The sequence below is a fragment of the Salminus brasiliensis genome, chromosome 8 (assembly GCF_030463535.1).
Source record: "Salminus brasiliensis chromosome 8, fSalBra1.hap2, whole genome shotgun sequence".
Classification (NCBI taxonomy): domain Eukaryota; kingdom Metazoa; phylum Chordata; class Actinopteri; order Characiformes; family Bryconidae; genus Salminus; species Salminus brasiliensis.
Window position 1 is genome coordinate 43,292,034 of NC_132885.1, and position 25,374 is coordinate 43,317,407.

Consider the following 25,374-nt stretch of genomic DNA (forward strand, 5'->3'; position numbering starts at 1 on the left):
CTGGTTGGAAAGTGATGCTGTATCAGTGCTAATAGCCTCCTCTTGTGAAGAATCTAGATTCTGGTAAATGTGAGTAAGTCAGTGAGTTTCATTTTTTAGAACTGACTGATTATCTGACTGGGATTTATTTGGGATTTATTATATATGTTATTGTATGTTATGTTAAGTGTTGTTAATCTATATGCTGATTCAGGTGGTTGCTGCGGTGTTGCTACAGGGTTTCTACTGCACTAAAAGTAGTTCCTCAGATGGCCTCTATGGTATCACTGGTGCTTGCCAGGGTGCTCCTGCGTGGTTGCTGTGACGTTGTGAACAGCAGCTCGCAAGTGATCCACTGATCGAACTCAACACGTGTTTGCTGTTCATAACCTGCGTGATCTTTACAGGAGAATTCTGAGGCTCAGGACGTGTGCACCGGATCACAGATTCACAGATGATTTAAATGTGCTGCATCAACATTCCTGCCAAAGCGTCCGTGTTGGTGTTACTTATTTTATTCTGGAGACGCTTCTGTCAGCGCAGGGTGCAACACTGTGAGGACTGAGTAAAATGACTGACACTTGTATTTGAAACAGTATTTATTGAACAGTCTGACACAGGTCTGAGAGCAGGACCGAGGGCATCACGACGGCGGGTTAGAGGAGAAACTGAGCGAGGCAGAACACGTCACTCACACGTTTTCTTTACCATACAGAAATCAAGCACCTCATAATTACAGGTGAAGTGCAGCAGGGCCTGGACCGAACTCCCACTACAACAGACTGCTAATCCCAACCAGCCTGTAGGAGGTGCTGTGCACTGTCTCTGCAGCCATTCAGCCTGACCGCACGTGCAGAGGGCCGGGCGGATGCTGGTGGGAGTTTATGATCCTGAAAGGTGTCGTGTTGTTAAAGTTCCCACACTCAGCCTTTACCGTTTCCGCTCACACGCGGAGCTGGACAGCAGGAATGCTGTAAAAAGCTGTGGTGTGTGTGTGTGTGTGTGTGTGTGTGTGTGTGTCTGGAAATTTCACCAGCTTTTTCTGTCCAGATGATTGTGCATGAAGGAAAATAGAAAGTGGTGAGGAAACTGAAGCATGCTCACCCAGCACAGGGGGCGCTACACCCCTCAGGTGTGTCCCCGAACAGGTCTGAGATTCTGAGGAGAATTAGCTGCTGTAGAGGAGAGCGAGGCACAGCTTAGCTTTAACTCAACCATTTTAAAGGTACCTGAATGTATACGTGTGTGTGGGGGGGGGTCTCTCACTGTTTACTCTGGGGGTCTTAGTTACAGTAGCAGTGTGTGAAACTACCTCCACCATGTTTGGAAGCTGTACTTTAGCCTGGCTAGCTCTCACTGTGAGCTGAAGTTCTGCTTCTATTACGCCACCAAGAGGAGGAGTCAGGAGTGAATTCTGGGAGTTCTACACACACCTCAGTCATCACACACACTCACCATGCATTCAGCCACAAGAGTGTTAGTGAGGTCAGGATGTTGGATGATGATCACCACCCCACCTCATCATCCCCAACTCAAAGGTACTGGATGGAGCTCCTCCACCATCATTCCAGAGAACAATGGTGTTATGGTACAGAAACAGGGGTACTGGGGCACTGGTAGACGTTGTTGCTATGGGAGCATGAGAAGATGATTTAAAAGCACGTTTAACTACAGAGAATATCCATGTTTTATTTCCCCCCGGTCAGTTTGTGCCCAGCTCTCCTCTACTGTGTTCTGGAAAGTTCCTGCAGTCGACTGCACTGAAGAAAACAGACGGTCAGAATTGACCTGACCTGAAATGCGCTTACCCAGAAAAGCTCAGCTGCAGAAATACAAACATAGAAGGAATGTGTCCAACCCTGTGATTCAGCTTCTAAACTCATTTTGGGTCAAAAGTGTCATAAATGTTCTCAAAATTTGTCAAAGCTGGCGAAACAGCGCCCCCTAGGCCCGCGGGTCGTTGGTCTCCAAGTGGTCCGGTATGGGCAGGCCTGTCAGGACGGTCAGACACTTGTTCCAGACGTTGAACACGGGGCAGACGGGCTGTGAGAAGGCGATGTCGAAGGTGTGCAGGTGCTGCGTTCCTGCGGCATCATAAAACGCCAGAGAGCCCAGGTCGTAGTCCAGCAGGACGCCGATGCGCCGCATGTGGGGTGAAGGATCCACAGGAAGCTCTTTACCGCTGTGCCGAACCGCCCACGAGTTGTTGCAGCGGGACAGCACCCAGGAGGCCGAATTCTTTCCGATCCACTCGTGCTTGGGCGCTGACTTGTAGGCGATGCCAATGGCGAACCTGTGGGAGCAGGAACAGGGTCGTTATCCTGAGCTGTCTAGAATGTACACAGGGTTCTACAGCACCTACAGCACCGGAACCTGCTTCTGCTCCAGGTTTACACGGAAGCTACCAATCGTGCCCATATGATTTTAAATTCAGCATACACTACATATCCAAATGTTTGTGGACACCCCTTTCTAATGAATGCATTCAGTTAATTTAAGTTGATAAAGATGTGCAAATGCACACCCTCTGGAGCAGAGAGGGGTATAAAGCCCCCCAGCATTGAGCTGTGGATTAGTGGAACAGTGGTGCTCCATCCAATACAATGCTCCTCCTCCAGAATCTAGTAGAAAGTCTTCTTCTCTGGACAGTAGAGACAGTTACTCCAACAGAAGCAGGATCAACTCATTTAATTCCCTTGATTTCAGAAGAAATAGTGAATGAGCAGGTGTCCCAATACTTTTGTCCATATAGTGTATTTTATTGTCCAGTAATGTTGGGAATATTTGTGTACATTTGCTTATTTGTATTAGAAAAAGCTCACCATGTGCTGCCTCCGATCAGAGTCTCCCAGTAGTGGCGTCCACTGTCGATGTAGACGTTCCCGGTGACACCATAGCTCCCCGTACTTCCGAAGCGGTCCTGAGAGCTTTTCTTTGAGGACGTCTCGTCCCTCTCCACGGTCAGGTTGTCGTGAGACACCTTCAGCTTCTTGTGAGCGGACTTTGTGTCCAGTTTGAATGGCTGGCCTGCAAGTGAAGAACACATCACTCTCATCTCACAGCAGCAATGTTTATGAGAACCTCAAAACCCTGAGCAGTGCTGGGAGGATTTGATTGCATTCAGCAACAAGAGCGTTAGTGAGGTCAGGATGTTGGATGATGATCACCACCCCACCTCATCATCCCCAACTCATCCCAAAAGTACTGGATGGAGCTCCACCACCATCATTCCAGAGAACACAGCTCTTCCACTGCTCCACAGCTCCTCAATGCTGGGGGGCTTTATACCCCTCTAGTCCACGCCTGGCATTATTAGGCAGCATGGAGCCAATAGGGTCATGATGTTGATCTGCTCCAGAGAGTCCTATTCTATTGGCAGTACTTCTTCTCTACAGGGACTAGACAAGCTGTGTGTGCATTTGCACATCTGTGTCAGCAATGGGTGCATCTTAAAGTAGCTGAATGCATTCATTAAAAGGATGTCCATAAACTTTTGGACACATAGTGTAAGTCTAGACATGCTGTAGTAGCTGATCTGTTTTAGAGGAGGGCAGTGGGTCAGAACTCACTGTTGGTCTTCAGTTTGCCGGGTTCGCTGCTGCGGCTGCCGGCGTGGTTCATGGCCTTCACCACGAAGATGTACTTGGTGCCGCTCTGCAGGCCGTGTACCGTGTAGTGGTTCTGCTTGATGTTGGGTACCAGCATCCAGCTGTCGGCTGAGTTACACAAACCTGCACCGCAGACACGCCACAGCTCACTCAACTGCTCAAACAGGCAAACGTGGCAAATCCAGGTCTCTGGATTCTTACTTTCCGGACCTGGATTTGCCACCTCTGCAAACTCGTTACTGTCAGTCTTAATCAATATCATTCCACAGGTGATCAATTCAGAACAGAATCAATTGAAGGTTGCAGAGCGGATCTCTACACAGTGATAGCTCTATGGCTGGTTCTTATAGAGAACCATTCCTGTAAATGAGGTTCTGTGAAGGTGCAGAACCTTGTGAGCATAACGTAAACCTCATGGGAGGAACACTTAAGGTGAAGGTTCTTTAGGCTGTGAGGGTTCTTCACACTCAGAGAGCCAGAGGAACTCTGCTGTAGGTTCTGTTCTGGTGTCTGGGGTGTGTGTTCAGCCTGACGCAGATGCAGTAATCATCAAGCGCCTCAGTCTCACGTGGAAGGAATGAAAAACACAAAGGGAATCACATGGCCTGTCACGTTTGACCCAGCGCAGAACTCCTACAGGGTCTGGAGCTGAGTCTGATCCGATTTGTCTCTCTGGGATAATGACATTACATTCCTGTGGAATGTAGACCCGCCCCGCTCTCCGGCCCCGCCCACCTGGTACACGCCCGCTTCTTTCAGTGTGAACTGGGTGACCAGAGGAAGGGATCTGTCAGCCCCTTTTTCTGCCAGTTAACCCACCTGTTAGTAGCGCCCCCTAGCACAGGCATCTGCTCAGGCACAGGACTTAGCACACGTCTCCTCCGATACATGTGAAGCCAGAAACCATTGCCGTGGCATCGCCATGCCAGGAAAGTGCCGGGTCCCGAGCTCCACCCCACCAGCTAACAGACGCCTGTGCTGGCCAACATCGCTTAAGAGAGAGCCCTCTACCCACCCAGAGACAGAGAGCTCGGCAAATTGTGCTCCCTCAGACTCCGGCTGCTGATTCAAGCCTCTACCTTCACATTTGGATCATATACACTTCTTAAAAAGGGTTCTCCAAGGGTTCTTAGGTAAAGCAATGGTTCTATATAAAACTGCAGGTCTAACACTCCTCCTTGGTCGTCACACTGGTGGAAAGCCTTTTACAGACAGCAGGGCTGGAGACTCCTGTTCTATGGAGAACCTTTTACAGGGTCACAGACTTCCACTCACTGACGACGTTGGTCTGGCCGGTGAAGATGGTGTACTGGAGCTCATAGGAGACCACGCTGAACTCGTCCTCGGCTGTCCAGTGGACTGTGATGGTGTCGTGGGACGCGGTGCACAGCTCTTCACGGATCACAGGCGGGTTCGGAGCTACAAACACAAACCAGGTTTAGACTGCAGGATTCACACACCCAGACCTCCTCACACAGCCAGACCTCCTCACACACACAGTCCTCCTCACACACCCAGTCCTCCTCACACACACAGTCCTCCTCACACACCCAGACCTCCTCACACAGCCAGTCCTCCTCACACCCAGACCTCCTCACACACCCAGACCTCCTCACACCCAGACCTCCTCACACACCCAGTCCTCCTCACACACCCAGTCCTCCTCACACAGCCAGTCCTCCTCACACACACAGTCCTCCTCACACACCCAGACCTCCTCACACCCAGACCTCCTCACACACCCAGTCCTCCTCACACACCCAGACCTCCTCACACACCCAGTCCTCCTCACACACACAGTCCTCCTCACACACAGTCCTCCTCACACACAGTCCTCCTCACACACAGTCCTCCTCACACCCAGACCTCCTTACACACAGTCCTCCTCACACACCCAGTCCTCCTCACACCCAGTCCTCCTCACACACACAGACCTCCTCACACACACAGACCTCCTCACACACCCAGTCCTCCTCACACACCCAGTCCTCCTCACACACAGTCCTCACACACCTAGTCCTCCTCTCACACCCAGTCCTCCTCTCACACCCAGTCCTCCTCTCACACAGTCCTCACACACCCAGTCCTCCTCTCACACACAGTCCTCCTCTCACACCCAGTCCTCCTCTCACACACAGTCCTCACACACCCAGTCCTCCTCTCACACACAGTCCTCCTCTCACACACAGTCCTCCTCACACACACAGTCCTCCTCACACACACAGTCCTCCTCACACACCGTCCTCCTCACACACAGTCCTCCTCACACACCGTCCTCCTCACACACCGTCCTCCTCACACAGCCAGTCAGAGTGTCTGTGAACACACAGCTGCTTCTGAGCAGATATCTCATATTCCACCAGTAGCCGTGCAGCTCCTCTTAAATCACAGTAAATAATATCTAACCACAGCCAAACTGTAATCCACTATATGGACAAAAGTATTGGGACACCTGCTCAGTCACTGTCTCTACTGTCCAGAGAAGAAGACTTTCTACTAGATTCTGGAGGAGCATTGCTGTGAGGATTTTACTGCATTCAGCAACAAGAGTGTTAGTGAGGTCAGGATGTTGGATGATGATCTATGGTCTAGGGAATAGAAATGCTGTAAAAGCCTCCCCTCTAGACCCCTCAGCTAGCGTCTAGTTACTCAGACTGTGAGTGTTCAGAGCTGCTCACGGTCTCAGAGTTAGTTATTTAAAGGGTATTTAGAGGGTTCTGTTTTACAGGTTCTGGTTAAAGGATTGGAGTAAAGTCCTGTTGTATCAGTGCAGCACTAACAGCATTCTCCACCCAGGAGGAGGTGTCTCCTCACTGTGATGCTCTGCTAATCTGTCCTGAACTCATCCTGATGTGAGAGACAAAGAAACGCTGGGTCTGATATGACTGCTCAGTCTGCTCTCAAGCCCAAACTTCTCAAAGCGTCCTCAGACAATAGACTGGAAGTTGAGCTAACTGTGTGTGTGTGTGTGTGTGTGTGTGTGTGTGTTTGTGTGTGTGTGACTGAGCTTAGCAGAAAGTGTCGCTTAGTTATCCGTGCTTGCAGTGGCTGCCTGTCAGGAGACAGGATGTAGAGATTACTGCCAGAAGCGCAGCTTTCTAACGCTGTCTACAGTAAGACTCTCCAGCTGAGACTGGAAGGAGAGCATTCTGCTAGTCCAGAATAAGAACCCTCACAGTCGGCGGACGTCTGACAGAAACCCAGTGAAATCCAGACATTCGGCTCCTGGAGCTTCGTAGCAGAAACTGATCGCTTTTGATCGCTTTACCAGCGCTTCTCACACTGCTCCTCAGGGACTCTCAGAAGCTCCAGCTTTTTGCTTCATCCCAATTTGTGATAGATACATAGAGCTGGGCGATACCGTACAAATCTTATAGCATGATATTTAAAGACTTCTTCATGCTCCATATTCACCGCTTGTAGACATGCAGACAAAATGCATCAGTAGCAGCAGATTCTAAAAACTGCTGTTGAAATACACTCCTATACTCAGCACTGTAATTAAACTGTAATTAAATAATTAATTAAACAGCACTAACTCTTTATAACGAAATGTGCAGCAGGTCAATGTTCCTTAAGCACTGACAATATCCACATTGGCCAGGAAAGCACATAGTGTATCACAATAACTACATTTATCAAGATATGATGAAGTATTGTGAAATTGCTCACCCCTAAATACACACCACACACCCAAATGTGACTTCAGTTTCCACAGTGCTGGAGCTCCAGACAATACCTCTGGGATGCGTCTGAGTGGCATTTTTTATCTAGAACTAGTCGTCCGTTATCAGTACCTGACCTCACTAATGATCTCATGACTGAATGGCATCAGATCCTCACAGCAATGTTCCAAAATCTAGTGTAAGGCCTTTGCAGCAGAGTAGAGGTTGTTACTGCAGCAACTGGACAGCAAACCCCCGATTATTACCACTGTTCCAAAAGCAGCTCTGGAGGAGCAGGTGGACATATGGACTTTCTCGAGGTCCAGCCTGGAAATCACAGTTTTTCAGACACAGTAATAAATATATACCTCTATGTTCCCTGATACCTGAGGAACATATGGAGTGCTGGTTCCTCAGAGGCTCTGGAAGTCCTGAGACTAAGGCAGGACTAAAGGTTCTACCCATTATCAGGATTAACCTGGTTTTTGATGAATGATGAGTCAGATAATCACCAGTTAGGTAATCCAGACCCTCCAGCATCTTCTTCTCTCTGCTGAAGTCCAGCGCGAAGGTGTCAAACGTGTCGTTCAGGTTGACCTCTGGGATCAGGATCTGTGAGGATGCTGTTGCCATGGAAACTCTGAAAACGGAGGAGAGTGAAGGTGAGGTAGAGGAAGAAGGTCTTGTAAGCACCAAGAATAACAGTGAGCTTATTTACACCTTACGTAAACCCGTGTCCTATTCTACTGGCCTATGCAAGCTGTGTGTGTGCATGTGCACATCTGTGTCAGCAACAGGTACAATTTAAAGCAGATGAATGCGTCCACAAACATTTGGACACATAGCGTAGCACTCCTGCTTCTCACACCTCTCTGAGATGTTGCGAGCAGTCTGCAGGAAGCGGGCGTGATCCGTTTCCTTAAGAACCTGGTCGGCCTGGGTGATGAGGGAGGACGATCTCTCGATACACTGCTTACAGCTGGAAATCTGCTGCGCCAGCTTCCGGAGCCGGACCACCTGGAAAACCACGTGTGGACACAGTGCAGTCAGACAAGCACAGCTAATGATGACGGTGGTGGGTTTGGTCCTCAGAAGACCTTCTGACTTTAACAGAAAGAAGTCGTAAATGGCCGTTTCGCATTACCCGAGTTTAGTCTATTCTCTGTAACCATGGCAACACAGAAGACCAAGCTGGTGCTGGTCTATCTCGGGGCCTGTCTCAGGACTCTGAACTTCAGGACAGACTACAGCTGCGTTCCAAAGTCTAGGACTTTCACATGACAGCTGAGACTGTGTCCTACACTCACTCACACTCTTCTGTCCAGTTATTCCTGCTGTTCTGCTCTCCGGTGCTGACCAGTGGAGGATGATACTGTGATTAAAGCAGGGAGACGCAGAACTGAGAGACACAGAAGAAGCTCATCGTGATGAGAAGATCAGCACTGCTGCTTTAATGCTGTAGAGGATGCAGCACTCATCTGTCCTGCAGGGTGGCGCTCCACCTTTCACCCTGACATGTGGTGAGGAAGGAAACTGCACTCCTCTGAGAGCAGTTCCCTCTCTTACCCTCTCTCTCTCTCCCTCTACCTCTCTCTCTCTACCTCTACCTCTCTCTCTCCCTCTACCTCTCTCTCTCTACCTCTACCTCTACCTCTCTCTACCTCTCTCTCTACCTCTACCTCTCTCTCTCTACCTCTACCTCTCTATCTACCTCTCTCTCTACCTCTACCTCTCTCTCTACCTCTCTCTCTCTCTCTACCTCTACCTTTCTCTCTACCTCTCTCTCTACCTCTACCTCTCTCTCTACCTCTCTCTCTCCCTCTACCTCTACCTCTCTCTCTACCTCTCTCTCTCCCTCTACCTCTCTACCTCTCTACCTCTCTCTCTCTCTACCTCTCTCTCTCTCTCTCTCTCTCTCTCTACCTCTCTCTCCCTCTCTCTCTCTCTTAGTCAAGGGTTTCCAATAAAGTGGCCTACTTTGCGCTTCCACTCCCACAGGTTCTGTAAGGTGTGTATGTGGGTCAGGTGTAAAGGTGGTTCTACCTTGCCCTCTTTAATTTTGGTTCCGATGGTTTGCCTGCGCTGCTGAATGATGTCGATCAGAGTGTCACACTCCTCGATCAGCTTGTTCTCCTGCCGGGACGCGTTCATCTGGAAAACAAGCAGGACAGCATATGAACAGAACAGCAGCTGAGCTCCGACGGCTTAGTGCTGCTCCGGCTGGCGGGGAGGTCGTGACTCGTAGACCCCCATATGCTTCGCCCTCACACGCTCACGCTCACACACAGTGAAACCAAACCATCACAGCGAATTACGCTACAGCCGAGTCACAGGTTCAGCCCTCATCATCGTCACGGCTCAAGCTGACAGCAGCTACAGCTCAGAGGGTCGGCAGGTTCATCAGAACGAGCAGGAAAGGAACATCAGTGGGTCTATTATTTACCCCGGCCCACCTTAATCCCCTCACATCCCCAATATCTGCAGCAAAACCCCCAGAGCTACAGCTGCAGACACTGCAGGTCATCAGGGGTCCACCGAGGCTCTGACGCTGCACTGCTTATCTGTTATGGTACACTAGTTCACAGTACCGTCAGTATTTACAGTACACTGTATTTAATTACATTCTAAGTATTTAGTAAATCTGTAATCAGTTTTAGTTTAGTGCTCAGTTTACATGCTCTCTCTACTGTCCAGAGAGGAAGGCTTTCTACTAGATTCTGGAGGAGCATTGCTGTGAGGATTTGATTGCATTCAGTGATAAGAGCGTTAGTGAGGTCAGGATGTTGGATGATGATCACCACCCCACCTCATCATCCCCAACTCCCCAACTCATCCCATCCAAAAGTACTGGATGGAGCTCCTCCACCATCATTCCAGAGAACACAGTTCTTCCACTGCTCCACAGCTCCTCAATGCTGGGGGGCTTTATACCCCTCTAGCCCACGCCTAGCATTATAGTTAATGGTGTAAATGTGAACATCCTCTGCTGTTTATTTAGTGAATTAAGAAAATCTATAAAATGTGTACAGAGATATTTAAGTTACACTCAGACCATCAACAACACACACAGTCTCTGAACAGGGGTGCCAAAACTTTTCACACAACTGTATACTCATAATTACTGTGTTTAGGCACGTAACTATGTGACAAGAGGTTCTTCACAGAACCCGTTTTGGTAAGGGTGTACTACAGGTAAACTTTCACACCAGAACCCAAAGTTCATGTAATATCAAGCCGATAAATAAATATAATAAATATAATTGAACATAATGGAGACGTGCGGAGATGACCGAGACTGGACCGACTCCGACTCACCTCGACATGCTGGCAGGTCTGGATCAGCTTCCCCATCAGACCCTCCAGCTCGTTATTGCGCTTGATCAGGCTGCTCAGGCTGGATTCCAGTCCTTGCTGGAGATGGAGAGAAGGAGAAATGGTCACAGCGTGGAACTTCAGGCCTAATCACACTTCAAATACTAAACACACACACACACACACGTCTCTACATCTGCAGGAGTAAAAAAGCCTCAGTAATAAACGCCGTACATCCATCTCTGCCTGTTCCTACTCCACGTTCCTCCTGGATCCGTCTCTCAGCACTGCGAGAACCGTAGACGCCTGTATGAACCCGACAGCCCGAGAGAAGGAGGGGGAGGGAGGGAGGGAGGGAAGGGAGAGCGCACTGATGTGGAGAGAGAGAGAAAGCCAGACCATGCAGAAATCCCTCTCTCGTCCCCTGGCCTCAAAAGCACCCCCCCACCCCCACGGTCCAGTCCTCATCCACAGCCTTCAGCGTACCCCAGCTCGAGTTCGGCGAGGGTTTAACACCGCATAAAGCTTTTATCACTCAAACTCCCAAATCTGCTCAGGCAATACATACTGGATGCAGATTGAGGCGAGCTGCGTAAACAGAGCAGTGGCTGGGTCAGGGTGGGGGGGTCAATCTGCAGTCTAATCCTAGATGAACTGACAGTGTTTATCCTGCTGTTCTACCGCTGACAGAAAACAGCAGCAGATACGCAGCATCCAGTGTGTATTCTCTCTGAAAAATTCATACCAGGCCGCATTACGCCGTCACTGCACTTTAGAACTGATGAAAAATGCAGGCCGTGATTGTGGTCTGTACACTCACGAGGAACACAGCACACACAGCTCACTCTGGAGAGCAGTGCAGAACACTCTTATATAAAGGGCTCGACCCTGCCCCACTGTTTGACCCAATAAACGATTATGGATGGTCAGATTGTGGACTGTGTTCAGGAAGAGGTGTGTAATGTCCAGCGGACTGGAGGAACGCTCAGCTTCAGCTTTATAAAGAAACCTTTCAATAAACCATAAACCCTGAACAAATCCAAAAAATATATAAAAGAAGACCCTGAAAACAAGACCAACCCCCTGCAGGGGAACCCTCAGCCCCTACACAAGCTATGAAATCCTCCAGGTGACGGAACCCAGAGAACACACCCCGCACTCCGAGCGAACACCATTTCCAACTGGAGGAGGGAAAGAAACATTTCTTTACCCTCCATTACATCCCTTCACACATGTACATGCATGTAAGTGTGTGTGTGTGTGTGTGTGTGTGTGTGTGCATGTTCAGAGTCATGCAAGCAGAATTAATCTGATGTAGTGACTCATAGCGACAGCTCTTTTGGGTCAAAGCTTTTCCAGGTTGTGATCCGGTAATCCGCCAGCCACAGACCCCGAGCCTTTTATCATAGCTCCCAAATCTTTAATTCATGCCGAGTGCAGGTGCTGAGAGCCGCGGAGCCGTGGAGCCGCCCTGGAGCTGCCGAGCGTCTATCTTTAGCAGTGTTAGATCCATCTGACCGTGAGGTCAGTGATTTAGGAGGAGAAGCAGGGGCACCTCCACTAAACCTGCCAGGCTGCAAACATACAATACATCAATCATAATAATCAATAATGCCTACAGCCGTTTAGCCCCACCCATTCAGCCTACATCAGTTTAGCCCCACCCATTCAGCCTACATCAGTTTAGCCCCACCCATTCAGCCTACAGCCGTTTAGCCCCACCCATTCAGCCCACAGCAGTTTAGCCCCATCCATTCAGCCTACAGCAGTTTAGCCCCACCCATTCAGCCTACAGCAGTCTAGCCCCACCCATTCAGCCTACAACAGTTTAGCCCCACCCAGAAGTCTGTTTTGGCACATACACACATATATTAGGGCCAGTGGTTTTAATGTTATGGCTGATGGGTGTATATTTCACCGTTAGGTTTCTGTACTCTGAATAAATGAATGAATGAAGTTACATTAAGTCTCGTCTGATGTCTGTTGACCACAGTCCAGCGGTCCCTCGCTTTACAGGCTTCAGAGGCTTCATGGTCTCAGAGGCCGGTCTGGAGGTGAAAGTGTCGGCTGTCCAGGAAAAAATGCTGTTTTCATGTCTGGACACTTTCTCTCCACCGTGGCGATTTCCTGCACTATCAGGTTCTCTCTCAGGAAGGAAAGGAGACTCCCGAGCCAGAGGTGTGGAGCCAGAGGTGTGGAGCCAGAGGTGTGGAGCCAAGCGCCGCTTCCAAACGGAGGAAGCCACCAGACTTCCCTTTTCATCCGTTTCCAGTTTCTCTCTGTTTATTACTTTCAGCAGACTATGACCTGATCACCAGCCAAGTGGGGGTGTAGGTGTGTGTGTAAGTGTGTGTGTGTGTGTATCGCTCTCTGCTGATTACTCAGAGAGAGGTCCTCTCCAGACCTGCTCAGACTGAGAGGTTTGGGCTTCAGCAGACGTGTCTCTTTATTCACTACTCACCTCACTAATAAACATCCCCCTCCACAGACCCACACACATTAACCGGACCGGACCGGACCAGGAGTGAGGGTGGTGTGTTTTTTCCAGAGTAAGCGCAAGTGTGAGCGCGAGTGTGAGCGCGAGTGTGAGCTCATTCAGAGTGCAGTCTGGATCAGTAAGAGCTTATTGGTGTTTTATCCAGTCAGAGAGAGGGTACAGGCAGTGAGTTGGTTGTTCAGAAGGAGGGTTTCTGACACTGACTGAGTAAACAGAGAGCTGGGCTTCATTAGATCACCTTCAGTGCAGATCAGGTTGAACACACTGTGATTCAGCTGAGAGGAGACCAGGGTGTAGTAACTGCTATGGCCTCTCGTCTAAGGGCTGCAGTCGTGAATCAGTCTTAATTCCAGACGCGACGTCTGAACACCCCTCCAGTCAATCCCAGCACAGTCAGCACAGATGAAAGTCAAAATTCCAGCCCAGCTTTAATCCTGAAGAATAACGAGGAGGCAGCGCTGAGGAGCCCTGAGGAGTTCTGACATCTCCAGCCATGTTGTTTAAATATTAATCCACTCAACGCTTAAAAAGGTTTAACTCCAGTGAAGGGCTCTCCTACAGTTACATCATCCTGGTTCTAGATAGCTCTTGTTCTGTCGGTTTGCTCCAGAACTTATTGTTTTTGTGACCCAATGATGATGAACTCTCACTAGAGGAATTAAACAGCAAGGAAAGTGCACATCTGTGTCTCCTTCATCCTCTCTCAGATTCAGCATCTTTAGACTGGTCTAAAACAGTAGGCATGAGGCCGCTGTGGGAAACACACTTCACACATCAGTTCAACATGATTGATCTCTGATCAGATTCAGCCGATCAGTCCAGACGTGTTCGATTTCTGACGTGAGCTTCTTTAGTTCACAACAGGAGATGCTAGGCTAACGCTGCTAACAAACACTGGACTCAGACTGTCACCAATTCACTCCTCTCTGTAGACACGCCCCCAAACCCGTTCCTCTCCCAGCGCGTCTCTCAGAGCTCCTCCAGATCTTCATTAGCTGGTAGATGGATGAGGTTTAGGAGACAGTGGGACTTACTTTAGTCTAGAACCCCAAACAGAACCTTCTCCATAGAGCTGAGGAACGCTGGAGGAACCGGAACCACCTTCACCTCAGCGCAGTGTGTGGGATCACTCCGCCCACTGTGCTCCGGTCTGAATGTATGTTTTATTAAAAACTTGTTTATGCAGCTTTATGACAGATTCTTGATGCAAATAAATGTGTTTACAGAGTTGAGATCGTTAGCAAAGTTAGCCTAGCATTGTACACTACTGAAGCACACATGAGATCCCAAACATGGCTTATCAGCTGAATCTGGGCTCAGAGATCAGTCAGGATATCAGGAGTTTTCCTTCAGTTCTTACCTTAAGCTTATCATATCGCTCTCCGAGAGCAGCCACCTGGTGGTCTCGGTGTCGTCCCACCAGCTTGCAAAGAGAGCAGATCAGCATCTCATCCGTCATGCAGTACATGTTAACCTTCTCGTCTGCGTGCTCAGGACAGGCCAGACCCCGCAGCCGAGAGTCCGGCAGCGGCTCGGTCAGCCGATGACCCGTGAAAGGCTTCTTGTTGGGGTGTGTGGCCCTCAGGCACTCCTCACAGTAGGACACCTCACAGGTGATGCAAGTTTTGACCGCATCCTGTGGAGGGTCCTGATCACAGAACTGGCACTGCACGGCCTCGCTGGCGCTCATGGCTGGAGCGTCGCCTATACCAAAGGGCGAACTCTCGCGATCACGCTCCCGGCTACAGCGGCGTGTTTCACTCGGGGAGTTGGGCCCACTCAGAGAGGCCTCCTGGAAGCGCTCGATGATGTTCTGCAGGGTGACGTTACGCTTCAGCCCCTCTAGGCCTCGCTGGCTGAGGGTGATGACATAGCGGCAGGTCGGGCACTGAAAGGCTGAGGGGGGATGCGAAGACTCGGGGGGCGAGGCGCAGTGGGAGATCAGGATGCGCTGGGCACAGTTGAAGCACAGGCTGTGGGCGCAGGGCAGTAGCAGAGGGTCCTCAAAAAGCTCCAGACAAATTGGGCAGGTCAGCTCCGACTCCAGAGTGTCCATCTTCAGATGCAGAAGAGTGACGGCGAGGTCAGCGAAACCCAGGGATGGTTCTGTGGGGACAAGTCAAGGCTCTGTTACTGGAGAGGTAAACAAACGCACATGTGGGCCACTGCAGAGGGAGGGGAAACACGGTGACATTTGTTAGACAGGAGTTTAATTAAGGAGGGAACATTTGCTCTCCACTAACAATCCCATTTTTAATATTTATGACCCAGAGAAAGGGAATTACAGTCTAATATTTGAAAGATGGCGTACATTAGGAGCAAGAGTAAGCATTTCTAAGTCACACATCATTACCACGGTGCTGTGCGTCTCCAAGAGACAACAACCTCAAATCCCATCTGTCTCCTTAATGAACGCATCTCCTCAGAAGACGGTCGGCACAGCTATCAGGGCCGCCTCGCGCTCTGCTTATTCATTATGTAGCATAACTAAAACACTAAAAGAGTGGAGAACCCTCAGGGTCTTCTTGCCTTGAAAGAAGGTCTGATGATTTATGAGAATGAGAATGAAATAACTCTGGGAGTGTAGCGGAGTGTTCTGCAGGAGACTGGAGCTGGGGTTTAGACTCTACAGTAGTTCAGTACTAGTCTTGGTGCACTGTTCAGTCCTGCTGGAAACTCAAAGGTTACATTTGTGAAACTAAACTGAAAACTGTCCAATGAGGTCGATTCTCTCAGTGGTATCTGGGCAGATTCAGTTAAACCAGCTCTCTCATTGGTAGGGACTTCACTGGTAGAACTGAAGACCATCAGATTAACCAGCAATTCAAAAAGAGACCAACCAATCACACGCCGATTTCCAGTGGGTGGGGCCATCAGTAAAAACATCACTCTAGTTCTTCTGGAGGTTCTAGATATGCTGTGAGTGGTAGTGTCAGCAGGTGTTAGAAATGGAGAACAGCTCTGTGCAGAACTCAGATCCAGCTCTGCATGTTCCTGTTAAATCTAGAACCACCAAAACATGTTCCAGTGCATTGCCGTTAGCTCAGCACTAACATACTGCTAAAATCCCACAGCAGGGCTAGCAGAAGTTAGCATTACGGGAGAGTTTTTAGGGTTTATTCTGTTTCTGGACCCAGTTTTGATACTTGTGTTCTGAACTGAAGGCCGAGTTCTAATAGTCACGGTTCTAAACTGATACACACTCTGAAATACCCATGTACGCCACACGGGTCAAGAGAGGGTAGCGAGGAAACGTCAATTTCGGCAGAAACTGTTGTGGCACAAGAGGCAGGAGTTCTACACGCAGTCCAGCTCCACGGCCCAGTCAGGCAGAACCGTCCGGCCGGACACTGAGCCTTTGTTACTAACCAGAAGGTTGCCACCGCTGAAGCGGGCCGGCCGTGTCCGTCATGCTCGGCCTGACGAGCTCTCCACCTCCTCTCATTAAAGTGTGAAAAGAAGTTAAAGCTCATTACCCGGGGCTGAGCTTTGAAGCAGATACAGTAATTACTTCTGCCACAGTGGCCGAGCGGTGGCTCCTCGAGTCCATTGAAATCCTCCAATTGTCCCCAGCTGCTGAAAGGCTCTCTGTGAGCGTGAGGAGACAGGCAGCAATTGTTGTAGGGCTGTGCGCAGGTGTGCCTTCCCCACTGGGAGGCTGGAGGACACAGGCCGAGTGTCTCAGAGTGAAGGTGGGTGAGCGGGACTGCCACTCACCTCCTGTGGCCGAGCTTCAAGTTTTACAAAATCTAATAAAACGGTATCTGACCAGTACAGCCGGCACGGACGGGTCACAGTGTTGAAGACGCGGTGGCCTTGTAGGAGCACTTGAGGACAGCCTCCTCTCTGACCCCAGACACACTCTGTTCTTGCGGGGATGGTTTATGTCGATGCTAAAAGCAGCCGCAGTAACGTGGCTCCGCGGCTCCGCGGCTCCGCGGCGTCTGTAAAGATTATGAGGTTACAGAGACAGCTGGTAGTGTCTCTTTTGGAAGGCAAGGTGCTGTACAGTAAGCATGGCAGGCTGTGCCACACAAGCGCTTAGCTCTAAGTACCCACCGATGGATTCCGCCTCGCTCGGTGCCTCAGAGCCATTTCAGCCAGCAGGAACTTCTGACCCGATTCACCAAAGCCTGTTTTTTTCCTACAGAAAAGCGCCTGAGTCAAGGCAGGAGATCCAGATGGTGCAATTCTCCATATCGTACTAATCCAGAGTGCAGGCTTTCACTGCACAGAGAGAGAGAGAGGGCGAGAGAGAGAGCGAGAGAGAGTCTGAAAGAGAAGCAGAAAGGGAGAGAGGGAGACACTACGAGCACAACAGGAAAAGCTACTCCCGATAGTTCCAGGAAAGCCAACTCCACCTAGGAGAAGTGTGACTGAGCGAGAGACACCGAGAGAGACAGAGAGAGAGAGAGAGAGAGAGTGGGTGAGAGAGAGAGAGAGAGAGAGAGTGGGTGAGAGAGAGAGAGAGAGAGAGAGAGAGTGGGTGAGAGCCAGCAGCCCTAAGCTGTGGGTCACTGTCCTGCACGCACTGTCCCTTTATAGCAGGATCGGTTTCTCTCTCTGCTCCCCTATCGCACTCTTCCCACACAAACACACAATGCTGCCCTGTGTGTGTGTGTTACTGTGTGTGTGTGTGTGTGTGTGTGTGTGTGTGTGTGTTCGTGTGTGTGTGTGTGTGTGTGTTACTCTGTGTGTGTGTGTGTGTGTGTTACTGTGTGTGTGCATTTTCTGCACACACTCTCCGGGGATTAAAACAGAGAAAAGCTGACGACACACACTGCCAACCTGACGAACCCAGAGATCCATCTGGAAGAGCTGCCCCAGCCCCAAAACTGACGCGAAACTGGCACAGCAAGTTACATCACCACCCGCCCAAACCCACGACCCGCCACTCGCTTCACTGCCGCAAGAGCAGACATTCAGCGTGGTGATAGATAACACACTCGCGTTATTGACATCCAATTACTTGTGAGCACAAGACCTTGATGTCTAGGCCATAAAAACACAGCGCAACACCAAAAAACTAAGTACCACCACCACACCACAAAAACCTCCACCCTGGAGAACATTCTTAAAAACCTCCACCCTGGAGAACATTCTCAAAAACCTCCACCCTGGAGAACATTCTCATGGTGGCACTCGCACTGGTAACCAGGTTTGAGGAGGTCCTGTCCGGGTCATTCAGAGCTTACAGAAGCGCTGTCTAAAGATCTGGTGTGTACCGGTGGCTCTCAGAACCGACCATGGAACACCCTTTGTGACTCATGCTAACGGCATCTAAACCTGGAGCTGCTTCTGGATGTGGCCTGGCACCGCCGTGAGACCCGAGCCCTCCTCCAGCCCTTATCCCAGAACACTGTGTCTAAACAAACAGCGCCCCGAGCTGGACCTTTTACTGCCCTCTCTCCGGGGCGTGGCTGTGGTGGACTGACCAAAACTGGCCACTGTAGAGAGGACTGAGCTCCACATTATGAGGAGAAAGGAATGCGTGTCGTCTCTCAGAACAGAAAATCTGCTTAAATCATTTTAGAGGAATCAAATCTGATCAATTACATTTCTAAAACAAAAGACAGACGAGTGCCTGAAAACTGCCCTCCTGCCCTCCTGCCCCCCGGCCGGCGTTCCCTCAGCATCACCCGCCTGTTTACAAACTGACAGTCATGATCAGCCGCTCTGCCAGGATGTTTTATCTGACGTCTGCTTTTTAGCTCACAACAGGAGATGCTAGGCTAATGATGCTAACAAACACTGGGCTTAAACTGTCACCAATCTCATCTCAGTAAAAAAGGGGTCCTAGACTAAAGTAAGTCCCACTGTTTCCTAAACCACATCCATCTACCAGCTAATGAAGATCTGGATGTGTTTCTGGAGTGTTTGTTAGCAACGTTAGCCTAGCATCTCCTGTTGTAATCTGGGGTCAGAGGTCAATCAGGGTTCTCTGTTCGATGCTCAGCTCCGTGAAGCCTTTCGGATTTCCTATTCGGCCAAAACCGCTTGTCCGTAATCCTGCTCCACTGTATCTGTGACCAGTCGCTGACCCTTCCGGTCACTCTGTAACCCTCCAGCACTGGCTGCCCTCATTTTCAGCCTCGTTTGATTGAAGGTCTTGAACCGCAGCTGCTGATTAAAAGCTCTACTTGATCTCCTAACCCTGCACTCAGACTCATCTCAGAGATTACAGCCATCAGGCTGGCCCTGGCCTACTTTTCCACGCCCTCGTCACAGTGCCAGCCAGGCACGGCCTGTCCCGGGCAGTGCGTTTTTGGTGACCTGTTAGTGATCTAGGTGACCTCAATGTACCAATAATGGCACTCTTCTATAGAAATGGCAGAGCAGGCTGCTGGCGGCGCATTCAGCCTTTGGAATGAAGGGAATCTCTGCTCTCTCATCTGTCTGTCAGGAACTCCTACAGGAACGAGCGTAAATTCATCCTTTATAGAGCTTCTGAAGCATGACCCCCCCGCCTTCTCACAGACCCTCGGTACAAGCCTGTGCAGTTTCACACAGAAAGAGCATCGCTCTCCAGAACCAGAAGAACGTGCAAACCAGCTAGCTGTGAGGAACCCCGAACAGGTCTGACCCATTCCTCTGAAGCAGGGGTGAGCAAAGGGGGGGGCAGGAACTGGAACTGCCCACGTAATGACCAACCAGCTGGGAAGACTGGAACATCAGTGAAGAGAAGTGTAACATCAGCGGCATCTAGTGGTAGATGTTCGCCATGAGGCCAAGTGAACCCTACACACCCACACACGCAAACACACACATATACACACACACATATATATTCACACACACTGGCCACTTTATTAGAAACCCCCACCTTGTGCTTCCACTCACTGGCCACTTTATTAGAAACCCCTACCTTGTGCTTTCACTCACTGGCCACTTTATTAGAAACACCTACCTTGTGCTTCTGCTCACTGGCCACTTTATTAGAAACACCTACCTTGTGCTTCTGCTCACCGGCCACTTTATTAGAAACACCTACCTTGTGCTTTTGCTCACTGGTCACTTTATTAGAAACACCTACCTTGTGCTTCTGCTCACTGGCCACTTTATTAGAAACACCTACCTTGTGCTTCTGCTCACTGGCCACTTTATTAGAAACACCTACCTTGTGCTTTTGCTCACTGGCCACTTTATTAGAAACACCTACCTTGTGCTTTTGCTCACTGGCCACTTTATTAGAAACACCTACCTTGTGCTTCTGCTCACTGGCCACTTTATTAGAAACACCTACCTTGTGCTTTTGCTCACTGGCCACTTTATTAGAAACACCTACATCACTGTAAAACTCCACTACCCAGGTGTAGTTACACCTTTTTTTTGGGGGTGGAGTTCCGTTCTCAGAACAGCAGTGACTCCACTGTAGGGTTCATAGTAGTGACTCAGGTCCAGCTCTGTTGCTGGACTGAGAGTGGGTCCAGCACCCAAACACATCCAGACCCAAATGACCAGAACCTGACCGCTGATGAAGGGCTAGAGGATCGCACAGCAAAACACAAGCTGTGCATCAACAGATGGGCCTCAGTCTCTACCGGCGAGTGGACCTGGAGTGCACAGTATGCACACTCACCCTAACCCGTGTCAAACCAACACACACACACACACACACACACTCTTTTGTTGTGCCCTCAGTTTAAACGCAGAGGTCTTCTGTGCTCAGAACAGTGACACGCTCGGAAGGAAGAAGTCCAGTCTGAGTAAGAACCTCTGCAGTCCGGTTGGTGCGCTCTCGCTGCCGGGCCTGAGTGGAACTGACAGGCAGGAAGGAATGTGGGACGTAGAGTCAGTCTCCAGAATGAGGTCACGTCAGGCAGCTCGGTTAGGAATTCCTGACCATTACTCTGCCTCGCAGGGCAGCTCTCTGATCACACTGACAGATGCTCCGAGTGGTTCTCCTGCAGTGCTCCTGCAGTTGTAGGCCAGCAAACATGCCGCAGAACCTGCAGAACACTGAGCCACAGGATCTGAGAGGCTGGGAGTTTGAAACCTGAGCCTCAACAGGTGGGATAGAGCCGATCTTACCTGCAGCATGGTGCGTCCCACTGTCCTGACCCAGCGCAGACAGACTCCTGTTAATCCACCTCTACAGCCTCGCTCCCAAACCCAGGGCTCTCATGGTTCTCCTGGTGGTGTGTTTGTTTATCAGCGGTTTCAAGCCCTCGGGCTGTTTTTCCTGCCTGTGTGAGCGAAGCTGGGCCAGACTCGTCTCTCCTGTCCGAGAGAGAGAGGAACCAGACTGAAGGAGGGGGTGGGGCCTGTGCGACCGTGGCCAATCACAGTGCGGAGGCGGGTTGACAGGCGGGCTGGGTGTGTGGTGGCTTTCTCTCTAGGACCTGATGAGCTGCTGTGAGTTTAAGGTACTCTCCTAAAGCAGGGGTGTCTGAAAGGGTTCTCTAGAAGAACCATGTTTAAAAAGACATTCATGGACCTGTCCTAGAACCTTATTTAACTTTATAAAGTTCTTTTCAAGCACATCTCATTTACAGATACGGGGACAGAAAGCGCCCGTCCACTATAAAAGTTCTTTACAGAACCAAAATCGGCATCACACAAAGAACCACCTGCATTTAAAAGAGAACCAAGAACCACCCACTGAAAAGTGATAGCATATGTGCTTCCTGTCAGTGTATGACTGTTATCTAGTACATGGACTAAAGTGCAGATTGTTTTAGCTTAGCAGTGAACAGTTCTAACAGTTCTGATCAGCTAGGTGTGACACAACGGCTAGCTAATGTTCCTTGTAGAACCGGCGCTTTAATAGAACAGTTAGTTCCACAGTAAGCCGAGTGCAGAGAGACTCTCCGCGGTGTTGACGAGTGTTCAGGACCGGCTCACGGCCCACTCAGCTGCAGTCCATCTGGGTTAATCAATGGAGGTCAGTAAGGGTTAATGCTCATTCCGGGAGCCTCCAGCGGCCAGTGGACGCCCAACGCACTCCAAAACCACACCGAGGAGAGAACGCCACAACGAGGCCTTCAGCTCAATTTCACAGCCTGTAAAGTCCGAGATATGCAGTGGTCTTCCGCTGCCCGGGTCTCAGTCCACCGGGCCGGTTCTGCTCTCACAAATAAGCGCTTGTTCCTCTCTGCTATGTAAACACTCCTCTTATCCCCGGCGAGAGCGCTGCAGTTCATTTCACGGCCACAGAACCGCCATGTGATTCTCGAGGCTTAGCGCTGCGTTCTTCTAAACTAGCGCCGTGTGGAACGTTTCAGAGCAGCGTCACAGCAGCAGCCTCTCCTCCCCGGTTCTGGGTTTGGTGTAGATTCTTCTACGCTCTGCAGCACAGATCCATAAACCCGCCGCCTGCGTTCACTTTTTCCACTCTGGCAGCGTCCTGAAGCCACCGGGCCAGGCCTGAGCAACACATGACCACGTTTCAGCAGAAACAGGCCATCAGCTCCAGCTCCAGCTCCTCACACGCTTTGACACAGCCCTCCAGACCCGTAAACCCAAGCCCAGGTTGGTTCAATGGCACTAAACCACTTGGAGCTACCAGTAGCTCGAGCTCCAGCACCGCACTTCTGATCACAGCGACCTGCTCCTGCTAATGGCTACGCTACGCTACGTACTTTTGATTTAGCATTGGGGCTAATATAATGGAAGGTTATACTCCACCAATTAGCTTCCTGCTAACTCCAAACCTGAAGTGGTTTTTAATTAGGCTGGTTTCTGATTTGGCGGGGTTCTGAATGGGCTGGTCCCAAATAGGGCCGGTTTTGGATTGGTCTGGATTCTGATCAGCTTTTATATTGTTTTTATTATGGACTGGGCTGATTTCTGATGGGATCTGCTTTCTGGTCGGTCTGGTTTCAGATTGGAAGGCTTTTCGATTAAACTGGTTTCTGACTGGTGCTGGTTTCTGACTGGTGCTGGGTTCTGACTGGTGCTGGGATCTGACTGGTGCTGGGTTCTGACTGGTGCTGGGATCTGACTGGTGCTGGGTTCTGACTGGGCTGGGTTCTGACTGGTGCTGGGTTCTGACTGGGCTGGGTTCTGACTGGTTTTCTTTATTTGGGCTTTTGGACGTTCTGCCTGCTGAGAGTTTGGACAGCGCTGCTGCCTGTGGAGCTGAGATGACTTTGAAGAAGGACGTCCTGCTGAGAAGTGCGAGTGCGAGTGTTGCTGAAGATTGGCAGACGGTAAGGGCTCATGCCCACCGTTACCATGGCACCAGGCCGGCGCGCTGTGGTATATCTTGGCACTGATGCTAATCTTTCCTTGTACACAGTGGTCAGCTTTTGTTCTCTGCTGTCTGAGAGAGCGAGCAGAAGAGAGAGAGAGAGAGAGAGAGAGAGAGAGGGAGAGAGGGAGGGAGAGAGAGAGAGAGAGAGAGAGAGAGAGAGAGAGAGGGAGAGAGAGAGGGAGAGAGAGAGAGAGAGAGAGAGAGGGAGAGAGAGAGAGTGAGAGAGAGAGAGAGGGAGAGAGAGAGAGGGAGAGAGAGAGAGAGTGAGAGAGAGAGAGAGGGAGAGAGAGACAGAGAGAGAGAGAGGGAGAGGGAGAGAGAGGGAGAGAGGGAGGGAGAGAGAGAGAGAGAGAGAGAGAGGGAGAGAGAGAGAGAGTGAGAGAGAGAGAGAGGGAGAGAGAGACAGAGAGAGAGAGAGGGAGAGGGAGAGAGAGGGAGAGAGGCCGTAACTGCCTTTAAAAGACTTTCACAGCTCAAACCACAGAACGGCCCTTCAGTCTGACCCCTGCTGACCCTTACTGTCCACAAGACAACCTTTACAGGTCACCTGACAATCCAACAGCCTGCCAAATCCTGACAAACCCATCATCCAGGGAGCTTTAGGAGCTGTGGGAGCTTTAGGAGCTGTGGGAGCTTTAGGGAGCTGTGGGGAGCTTTAGGAGCTGTGGGAGCTTTAGGAGCTGTGGGAGCTTTAGGAGCTGTGGGGAGCTTTAGGGAGCTGTGGGGAGCTTTAGGGAGCTGTGGGGAGCTGTGGGGAGCTGTGGGGAGCTTTAGGGAGCTTTAGGGAGCTGTGGGGAGCTGTGGGGAGCTTTAGGGAGCTTTAGGGAGCTGTGGGGAGCTTTAGGGAGCTGTGGGGAGCTGTGGGGAGCTTTAGGGAGCTGTGGGGAGCTTTAGGGAGCTGTGGGGAACTTTAGGGAGCTGTGGGGAGCTTTAGGGAGCTGTGGGGAGCTGTGGGGAGCTTTAGGGAGCTGTGGGGAGCTGTGGGGAGCTTTAGGGAGCTGTGAGGAGCTGTTTTGGGGAACTTGACTTAAAACAGAGAAGCTCCTGCAGCCGCTGATTCACTCAGAGCTCGTCCTTCTGAAAGCTGTTTAACAGCCGTGGCTAATTGTCGCCCCCGTGCCGCCCGGGCCCGTTCCTCCGGATCCGCTGACTCACTGTAAGCCTTTAAAATCACAGACGGCTGTTTTCCTTTTTTTCACGACGCTCCGTTTCCTGTGACGCGCCGCTCGTAAGAAAAGCTGTTGAGAAACCCGTCGTCTGTCCCGTCCTGAAGCAGACGTTCACTGAACACACACACTCAGACCCTGAGCTCTGTCCCAGCAGGACTTTTCTGCTGCTCCTGTAGTTATACGCCCCCGGCCACTTTATCAGAAACCCTGTCCTTCTAGCTCCACATTGTTGGTGTAGAGCCATAGCCTGTAGCCCAACCGCTGATCCTCCAGACCAGAGCTAATTCTAGAATGACCAATGACCTGTAATAACCGTCTGGATAAACAGCAGTTAGAGTCAGACGGTTCGATTCCCTGGCCAGGTAAGCACACCTCACTACACCAGTAATAGATATATAATACCAGATCCTGAAGGGAACATCTAGTAGAACCACGAGAACTCAAAGAACATAGAACACTTATGGAAACAAGCCCAGGAACCCTGTATGGATGCTAGTACATAGAACCCTTTTAGACTGCAGCACAAACCATTTCCATCGTGTAACAAATGAACTTCTACATGATTCTGCACACATTCATGCAGAGACATGGAATATATAATATAATATAGTGTAATATATAATATACACACATACGATGTCAATCAAAGTACAGATGAAGAATAAAAACATTAATAAACACAAACTCTCAACAAACCGCCTCACAGCAGTGAGACCACCCGTCCCCCACCTCAGACAAACAGCCCAGCAGCCCAGCTCCAGAAAACAACAACAGCGGCCCAAACGGAGGCCCTGATCCCAGTAAGACCCAGGGTAAGTAGGTCACCAGTTAAACCAGTTAAAAGTGTAATCCCAGTGCAGACCGGACAACACAACTTACATGAGGCGCGACCCGAAGTCCGTCTGGTCATCTGAAGGCAGACGGTCAGCCTGAAGCACATGGAGCTCTC

General features: G+C 50.3%; 1 protein-coding gene across 3 annotated transcripts; it reads right to left on the minus strand.

Annotated features, from left to right (window-relative positions):
- Positions 1-595: 595 nt before the first annotated feature.
- On the minus strand, positions 596-25,372 carry mid1 (midline 1). 3 transcript variants are annotated; one of them, XM_072685311.1, is made up of 10 exons: positions 25,305-25,372; positions 14,422-15,167; positions 10,568-10,663; positions 9,296-9,403; positions 8,121-8,269; positions 7,765-7,892; positions 4,863-5,006; positions 3,549-3,710; positions 2,802-3,006; positions 596-2,272 (listed from the first exon to the last, which is right to left on the minus strand). In XM_072685311.1, exons 2-10 carry the CDS (start codon positions 15,115-15,117, stop codon positions 1,924-1,926), a joined length of 2,037 nt encoding a protein of 678 aa, XP_072541412.1. In that variant the 5' UTR covers positions 15,118-15,167; positions 25,305-25,372; the 3' UTR covers positions 596-1,923. The 3 variants fall into 3 exon arrangements, with proteins under 3 accessions (XP_072541412.1, XP_072541410.1, XP_072541411.1); XM_072685309.1 differs by lacking the exon at positions 25,305-25,372 and adding an exon at positions 21,093-21,262; XM_072685310.1 differs by lacking the exon at positions 25,305-25,372 and adding an exon at positions 17,121-17,245.
- Positions 25,373-25,374: the final 2 nt, after the last annotated feature.